The sequence below is a fragment of the Akebia trifoliata genome, chromosome 6 (genome assembly GCF_017979445.1).
Source record: "Akebia trifoliata isolate Shusen 1 chromosome 6, ASM1797944v1, whole genome shotgun sequence".
NCBI lineage: Eukaryota > Viridiplantae > Streptophyta > Magnoliopsida > Ranunculales > Lardizabalaceae > Akebia > Akebia trifoliata.
In genome coordinates, this window is record NC_141380.1 from 8,183,364 (window position 1) to 8,192,730 (window position 9,367).

Genomic DNA, 9,367 nt, shown 5'->3' on the forward strand with positions numbered 1-9,367 from the left:
GATTGACCAAATCTCCTTTGAGTGTTCCAACCTATTTCTTTCTAAATTTCAAAGTCAGTCTCCGCATGCATCCGAGTTTCTTAACCATCCGACTTCCCATCCTCTAACCTTATGAAGAAGTGAGATTTGATAAGTTGGATTCTTTTGGTGTTCACCATTACTGATGCCTTTTCTATATGGTTGAAACTCGGGTATCAGAGTCTCGGAGTTCCCCTTTTGTGATCCCATCATGCCACGTGTCACTTTCTGATAGCATATGAAAAATATCCTCCACACATTTCATGGCTGAGTCACCTAAAAATAATAATAAAGACAACATGGCTAAGTTTCAAATCGACTTTGCCTAATTTTAAATCTATGATTCTATCCAAAATGGGTATCTCTTTACTCAAAATCAAAATTGAAAACCCCAGTACCAGTTTCTTTTTTATTGGAACCGATTAGAGTTGGGTCTAATATGGAATCGAACCAATAAGAACCAGAACCATTAAGTTCTATCCAATGGGTAACCACGGTACTTGAAACTAATTTATTTTGTCATTTATTTTTACATTATACATGATTGAAGGTTTTTCTATGTTTTAAAATTTACATATATTACATAAAGTTCTTCAAATTTCATATAAACTAAATATTGGATCTTAAAATGGGTCATTTCTTCTTTAATATATCACTTATAAATGAGATGAATTTTTATTTTAGAAGAATTTTTTTAAATAATGATTTTGAAATATTTTTTTCCATTCAATTCTTGAGAATCAAAACCGTCGGGTACCCGTGATTTTTGGAGGTTCTGATTCCACTTATTTTAAAATTGGAATTGGAACCAACATGAACTGAAATAAAAAAAATATAAGGGTTATGGTTCTAATTTTCATAGGAATTGAACTGAAACCAACCCATTGACACCCCTACTCATAACGGAATGGGCCAACGCCCCAACTTGGTGTATTTTCAAGCTGACTCGCTAAGTTTTACTTGGTGAGTTGGTTTCATTGAATTTCAAGGCCGAGTCGCGTAAAAATAATAACAGTCCCAACTTGGTGTATTTTCAAGCTGACTCGCTAAGTTTTACTTGGTGAGTTGGTTTCATTGAATTTCAAGGCCGAGTCGCGTAAAAATAATAACAGTGACAATTTGGTTAATTTTCAAATCGACTTTACGGAGTTATAAATCTGATGGGTCTATCCAATGTTTTTTATTAAAATAAATAATTAAATAAATAAACCTTAAGTTTCATTAGCCCAACCCATTTAATTACAAAATTGGGTTTTTAAAACACTAGTTCTATCCATTTCATTAATAATGCATAATTTTGGAAGGTATATAGTAACCACTCCTTGTCGAGTAGCCATGCAAGCAACAATTTTTATAAATAAAAGACAATAATTTGAGATCAAAGCATAAGTCGGCCTTATCCCTTATTTTCCTCGTCGTTTCTCCATTAAATCAAACCACCTTTGCAACCACTTCATATAAGTGAAGGGCAACAATTCCACCCAACCCCCTCTCCTTTTTGGTTTTTGTTTTTTAGTCCTCTATTTTATTCTACACTCCCATTAGAAGACAATATACCTCAACTATAAATATAGACTACTTTTGCTTTTATATATATATATATATTAAATATATGCTTTTAAATTGATTTACATTTTATACATAAATAATATGAAACTATAATTATAATTATCTCTCCTCTATGAAATCAAAGAAATGTGAGGGAGATACATGGATATTGAACAGGTAGTAGTCGTCGGTCCTCCTCGATCAAAAGTTCGAAAAATGGTTGTTTGATGGTTGAACTATCTGTAAATCTGTAGTCGTCTGGCACGAGCTATCATCACCAATCATGTTCCTGTTTGCAATAAAACTGATATATTATTTACCTTAATTTGATGCAATAATTGAGATTTTGGCTTAAGTCCTTGTAAAGTAGACTAATTAATAAGACTCCCTCTTGTACTTATAAATCTACCTAACATTCTTATGAACTCCATGACCCAACAACTGACCCCCTAATGAAAAGACCAAGATATCCCCCAAAAAATACTTCTCATTTTTCTTCTATACTATTTTAGGCTTTATAAAACAGACAAAGCACAATGATCAGATTTTGGGTTGGTTCAGATCCATTGGATTGGAATAAGAACCAGAATTGATCCAAAATCTTATTGGATCGGTTCCAAACATGATCAAATCCGATTCGGGAACAACATATATTAATAATAATACTTTTTTCTCATATATATATATATATATATATATATATATATATATATATATATATATATATATATATATTATTGGATCGAGTCCCTATCAGATTGAGACATGGTTGATCTAGAACCCATCAGAAAAAAGATATTTAAACATGCCATATTTTAAGGGGGTCCGTATCAGATCCCAAGTCCTTGATCTATAATTGCAAGGCAGGATTCGATCCAATAATATGGGTCATATCCAAACATACATACATACATACATACATACATATTACTTTTGAAAATCATGGATGGTATAAGATCTTACTCTCGTGGGCGTGATGCCCATAGTGAGCTGAGGGCACGTAATCGGTTATTGTACTCCCCAATCACCAAAAAACACTTGGCAGCTTGTCGAACAGTCAAAATTCGACACATCTGATGAAGAGTTTCTTGTCTCAAATTATCTGCCTACAATTAGGGAAAATAAAATAATCTTAAAAAGCAAATAAATAAATAATAAAACAGCTCTAGAAAGACAAAGACAAGTTTGTCTTTCAATTCAATCAAACCTACTACAAGCAACAAAAATATGGTCCCTAGTGAAAGAGGAGATAGTCACAACCACTAAACAAAAAATTCAAAAGGTTTGAAATCCATTAGGTTGAATCTTTTAGGGTTTGGACTCTTCTAATCATAGATTTTTTTAATTAAAAAAACGAAAAAGACACATTTCTATTTGTCTGTTTTGTGACTTTTTTAATTAGTTGATAGGACCTAGCTATGAATTTTAATGTCAAAAGGTAGAAATGTGATCTTAGGTTGCTTTCTTAGTACATATTTTGATTGCAACCTTTTTACTTGTTAGATATAGTCCTTTACGTTTCCATGAATATTTGAGATACCCATTAGTGTTTTCAAATTGATGGCATACCCCTTGACCTCAAACTAAGTAACCAACAACTAACATAGGAGAATATCCATTTGGGATGATTAAAAAAATAAAATCTCTAGAAAATCTGTGTTTTTAACCCACGTGTCGGCATTACATTTTATGGAAAGGAGAATTATTATTATTTTTTCATTAGAAAGTTAATACCGGATTTCCTAAGACGTTGCTTGTATTGAAAGCATCCCCAATTTAAAAATATACTCAGAAAGCCTTTATTGACTCACCTAAGTCATCTCATCTCCAATGAGATAAATCATTCAAACTGATTTAGAATTATTTATTAATATGCATTTATATACAAATAATTATAATTCTTTTATAAAAGAAGGTGAATTAGTAGATGCTCATTCACAATAACATGTTCTTATTTAGATAATAAATATTTAAATTACTAAAAAAAATGAATTATTTTTTATTAAAAAAAACAAAAACATAAGGGACAAGTCATATCGGATCTTGATGTGTTAATGTGAAGGATGATTCACGTTGAAAACTCGCCCGTTCATACCAAGATGATTTCGACAAGTCATCTAGGTCTGGGACATTTTTAAAACCATGCATTGAATGGAGATTGTAATAATACTAATAATAATAATAGGTTTTGAATGGATGTGAGCTTACCTGACGAACAAAGCCTTCGAGATTAGAAAGGTGGTTCAAAGCTAGAGCCATCTGGCCCATGTAGTTTTGGACATGGGCCCCTTCGTTGAGAGATCCCGAAGCGATGGTTTCGGAGAGTGAAAGGTGGAGCTGTTCGAGACCTTGGGAGAGAGCTTCCTCCGCTTCCTGTGAGGATCGTTGCAGCGCATCAACGCCTATCCACTGGTGCTCAGTTAATGGGTCTATTTGAGGTATTAACATCTGCTTTGAGAGCACAAATTAGGGAAGAATAATTGATAATAATATATCATAATTAGAAAAAAGAAAGAAACTAAAATGCCATGCATCAAAGGTTGTAAATATTTACTAGTAGTGTGGAGGGAAAACCGTATATATTCACGAAAAATTACACGAGAAAAAAAAACTCATGATCCAGACTCTTTAAACATAAAATCCAATATCGGCCAGGACTTCTCGTTAAGATGAGTGTCAATGGGATATTATTATCGAGATACGTATAAATCTTGACGGTTGGATTTCACATTATGCTTATATGTATAAAGTACCCTCAAGAGAGTCCTAGGGCCGTTTAGATTTTATAAGCTAGTGGTTAGAAATTAAAGCATAAATACTAAAAAAGAGGGGAAAATAAAAATAAAGGAAGCAATGTGTTTGGGACCTTGAGGAGGTCGGAGGGTCGGAATCCTCCCATCCAGAGGAAGCACCGCTCGGCTTGAGTGGTCCACATTCCATTGATGAGGTGGAAGACATCGGACTTCGCGGCCACTCCTTTTAGTCGGAAGATCTCATCGAAGTGGGCAAGATATCCGTCCAATATTACCCTTAGATCCCCATCTGATAGGTGAGCTTGCAATGATGTTCGAAACTCCGACATATGCCTATGGTCCTCGTCTAACCACCTTGCATATTCCATGTCAAAGATAGCGGCTCCTATGGATCATCATTGTCGACAACAACAACAAGGATAAAGAATAATTTTCTTTTTCTAAGTATAAATTTATTAAGAGAAGAAAAGGTACATAGAAAAGTGCAAAGATGGTCGAGATGACCAACCAACAACAACAAAGACCTAACTATCACAAATAATGTGCATCCTTAGGCACAAATTTTTGTATCCAGTTAAAGTTATACATGTATCACATCAAGATCCGTATAGATTATACTTGAGATGACCTTGGGTATAATCTCAACTCGGAATGCTAGTTTAGGTATAATACCACAACTGCAAAACTTAAATTTCAAATTGAAATTCCCTACAACAAGGCGAAAATGAAGCTTTATTAGAAGCTTACTATGAGATATCTACTATTTTATATACAGTCGTGATGATATGACTCCCCCACGTGGCATATTCAATCGACTACCCAAGGCATAAAGTCCACGGTTCTGGCACACCCAACATCAAAGAGTCAATTGAGTATGCCACATGGGGGAGTCATATTATCACCAGTCTTCTATATATCAGTGAGAATCAGGATCCACAGTGGTGTTGCATTTCTATAGGATAGGACCGGTGTCTATGTGTCATGTTTTAATAGGAGTTTGAAACACATCGAGCTCTTAAACAAGCCATTTTCTACATTACATGTAGTCCAATGTATTTAACCTCCAATCAAAACATGTCATGTAGACACAGTATGTTGTTATAGAAACGAGACACCGCTCTTGTTCGCAACTCCACTAGTAATCCTTGGGAACTACATGACCCAATTAGTTTCTCTCAAAACATATTTCATACTATAAAACCCAAGTCATGACTAAATTATTATTATTATAGCTGTTGTAGTGTTAATTAATAATAGTAATTTTTTATAAGCAATTCATAATAATAATAATAATAATAATAATAATAATGATGCAACTAACATATTTATAAAAGGATAATGGTGTAATAAACTATTTCAGCTATTTTGAATATTTTACTTATATTCTAAAAAAGAAATAAAATAAACAAAGGGTATATTAGTAAATTGGCCATGCATGAGAATTTTCACCTGAGCTGAGATTTCCACTTCCACCAACTCCTGCTGCTAAGAACAGACCCTAAAAACAACAACAATTTCAAATAAAATATTTAAAAAAAAAAATCTTTATTTATCTTAAAAGTTCAAGATTTATAACCTGTGATCTTGCTCTTTGAAGATCTTGTTCAAGCTGACTAAGCTTTATCCTACTAGATTCTAGCTGTTGTACATAAGCCTGTAAAAAAAATAAGAATAATAAACAATGGGTATCTGAGATTTAGCCGGAATACAAGATTTCCCGGTGTAAAAAAGGACGTCAGAATCTGACCCACCTTCTTTCTCAGTCGGCTCTTCCTTGCTGCCTCTCTATTCTGAGCTAAGCGTCTCAATATCTGAAAACAAACATTCAATCCAAACCAAGCAAGTTTGTTTGTTTCAGCTTTAAAAGTATAGTTAGAACTTGAGAGAGAGAGAGAGAGACTGTAGGACCTTTGCATCGAGTGGTTTATCTGAAGTTGAACCAGCTGCCTTCCTCTGCAACATTTGAGAGAAGAAATTTGGTTTGAAGTTTAAGGATTTCAGGGAGGTAAATATAAATAATATCACATTAGGAGGAGTATATAATATTTTAAATTACTGAGGGATGTATTTTGGAAAAAAAAAACATATTATCATGAACTTGTTACAGAAGTGGGTACAAAAAATGACGGCAGTACCATAACCTCTTTTCTTTTTTTAGTTTGGGGATTTGAACTTTGAATAGTGGAAATTTTTGATTTTTTTTTTTTAACTTTTCTTTCTATTTGGATAAGCTTAAACTTGCACCACCAGATGATGATCTGTTGAAGTTTGGGATGTGTGGGTTATGGTTTTTAAGAGAGATCTTTTAAAAAAATATTTTCATCATCAAATTAATGATGATCTGTTGAAGCTTGGGATGTGGGTTCTTGTTTTCAAGAGAGATCATAAATGGAATGATTCTGATCATTAAAAAAGTCTGCCTTTTTATTTGGATTTCTTGAGGTTTTGGACTTAGTATCAGTGGTGAACTTTTAATAAAGAAATTGATCAGAAAGAGAAAAAAAAAATCATTGACAAGCTGAAAACTCAGCTGAGATTTGATTAAAGAAGAAGAAATGGTGAATAGAGGTTAGAAAAGTAGTTGAAGAACCTTATCCAGTGCTTTAGGTTGTTGATTAGGTTGTTGTGGTGGTCCACTTATGGAGGCCTCACTTGCCATCTTTACTAGCTGTTGTTGCTGATGCTGTTGTTCTTGTTGTTGTCTATGATCAAGGACCTGATCTAATGTCTTTTTGCTGATTGGAGATTCTGGTTCTAATTGTGAATCAGCTTTATAGGAAATAGTATTCTGAGCAGATCCTGAATCAGTAGTAGTATCTCCTGACTTTGAACTTCCCTAAACATCCAAAAAAGAGAAGAAAAAAGAAAATTTTAATGGTGCTCTTGAATCATTCAAAAACAACAGATAACACCTGCAATCTTATTTTTCTGATTCTTTTCCACAAAACCCAGATCAGAAATTCAAATGGGTATTAAAGAATCCTTGAAAATATTTAAAACTCACATTGAAGAGAGATTGAACTTTTTTTTCTATTAATTTTTATGTTAGTTTACAAAGAAAACATATCTGAAAAAAGAAATGGTCAAAAGGGGAAGAAGAAACTACTTTGGGAGTCTGATGGAATCTCAATGGCCATGAAGGGAACATCTCCAGTGTAGCTGATGGTCTGTTACTGGTAGTGAAGAAAGCTGCAAGAATCAGAAAAGAAAAATCTTAGAGAATCAGCAAATAAAGACAACCCAGAGATTTTTTTTTCTATAATATCAAAAAGTTGGAATTGATTCTCTTTTCTGCAGTTACAGAGTCAGTAAATCATGTTAAGAGGTCAGATTTTCATGTTTGATGATTCATGCCATCCAAGTTTCCTGTATTTGAATGATTACTGTGTTGGAAATGGCAAACCCAACCCACCACCTTGAGGCTTACGTGGATTTCTTCAGACATGTTAACTCTCTCTCTCTCTCTCTCTCTCTCTCTCTCTCTCTCTCTCTCTCTCTCTCTCTTTAAGTTTGTTATGCTAATTGCTAAGGTCATATAAGGAGAAAAAGATAGGGGGGCCTACAATTTTTTGCTTCAACATCTCCAATCTTAACCCCTTGGAGCACAATTGCTTCTTCTAGCTCTCCAAAATCAAAACCATATCCTTGTTGATCCCTGATCATCAGAAGAAACAGATTATATATTAAAGTAAAACATGAGTATAATTAGAAGAAGAATATAAGCAGATGGTTAAGAGTACAGGATCAAACCCATGAAAGGAATTTGATTATAAAGTAGTAAGTTTTTTTTCAAGAAAAATGAAAGATATAGAAGACCCATGAAAGGAATTTAATTATAAAGTAGTAGTTGGTTTTTTTTTGTTGGGGGGGGGGGGGGCGGGCGGGCAAGAAAAAGGAGACGGGCAAGAAAAAGGAGAGATGGTGAAGACCCATGAAGGGATTTGAAGAGAAGTACATGAAAGTGGTGGAAGGAGGGGTGATCCCATGTAAGACTGCATATGGTGCATGTTGATTTGAGGGGCTTGAATCTGATAAACCACTCTCTCTAATTGTATGACCAGCCATTCAAAAGCTTCTCCTTAGACCATCTCAATAATTTTCTGATCTTCTCTGTTTCTTCTAAACTTCTTCTACACAGGAGAAGAAAAAAAAAACCGATATAGAGATGAAATCATATTTTATAATATATAAAGAGCAAATCAATGTATTTGTTTACCTTAGTTTTCTTGAGAATCACACAGAGACATAGAAGCAAAAGATCCTACCTTTCTTATCAAGTATGACTCTATGTGGTCTAGTTTTCCTCTCTTTGTCACTCTAGCACCTTTTGATCCTTCAAAGGTCAAGGTCTCTCTCTCTCTGGACACCTGATTATTCTGTTGGTTTGCTTTATTCCTTTATCACTCAGTACAGTAATTATCATCAGATTTTGAAACTCATCCATGGGTACAGAAGATCTTGTCCTTGCAAACTTGTCACAAAGGTGTGGGGTTGGAAAAAAGTTTAAATAAATTCAAGAAAACAAAAGGTGGGGTCTTTGGCTTAGGAACCCACTAGAATCACTGACTCCTACTCCACTCTCCCTAACCGACTATGCTCTATCATTGGTTCTTTTTATTGGCTTTTCCAGAGATTTATTTACTCAAAAATAGAAGAAAATAAAAAATAAATAAAGTGAAATACTTTTCCAAGTAAGATTTTAATCCTTAGTAAGGGTCGTTTTGCTCAAATGGATTACCACACATCAGCAATCCAACACCACAGCCCTCCGCGTTACATGGAAGTTAACTTACATCTAAAAAATAAAATAAAAAAACAATTTCTTTTAAACTTGATTTAAGGTTTTCAAAATGGACGGCCACCTAACTCTAAAACTAAATTTAAACTTCAACGGTAAAAGATAATCTTTTTTAAAGAAAGAAAAATATTTTTAAGGTTCATAGAATTTTATCCTCTGCAATCATGAAACGTCTGATCATGCTTTTTGGTGCTTGAAAGTGAACCCAAGGATGCTTGGCAAGGGTGAAATCTTTACTTAGTAAGTCTAG

At 33.9% G+C, this 9,367-nt stretch overlaps 1 protein-coding gene across 4 annotated transcripts; it reads right to left on the bottom strand.

Moving 5' to 3' along the window:
- Nucleotides 1–1,631: 1,631 nt before the first annotated feature.
- On the bottom strand, nt 1,632–8,877 carry LOC147400057 (transcription factor TGA9-like). 4 transcript variants are annotated; one of them, XM_086445670.1, is made up of 13 exons: nt 8,585–8,877; nt 8,275–8,446; nt 7,883–7,974; nt 7,426–7,508; nt 6,910–7,155; nt 6,228–6,272; nt 6,071–6,130; nt 5,896–5,973; nt 5,769–5,817; nt 4,433–4,704; nt 3,775–4,014; nt 2,530–2,672; nt 1,632–1,855 (listed from the first exon to the last, which is right to left on the bottom strand). In XM_086445670.1, the coding sequence occupies exons 2-13, from the start codon at nt 8,382–8,384 to the stop codon at nt 1,768–1,770; spliced, it is 1,506 nt and encodes a 501-aa protein (XP_086301796.1). In that variant the 5' UTR covers nt 8,385–8,446; nt 8,585–8,877; the 3' UTR covers nt 1,632–1,767. The 4 variants fall into 4 exon arrangements, with proteins under 4 accessions (XP_086301796.1, XP_086301795.1, XP_086301794.1 ...); XM_086445669.1 differs by having other exon boundaries at nt 8,275–8,449; nt 8,536–8,877; XM_086445668.1 differs by having other exon boundaries at nt 8,275–8,449; nt 8,585–8,876.
- Nucleotides 8,878–9,367: the final 490 nt, after the last annotated feature.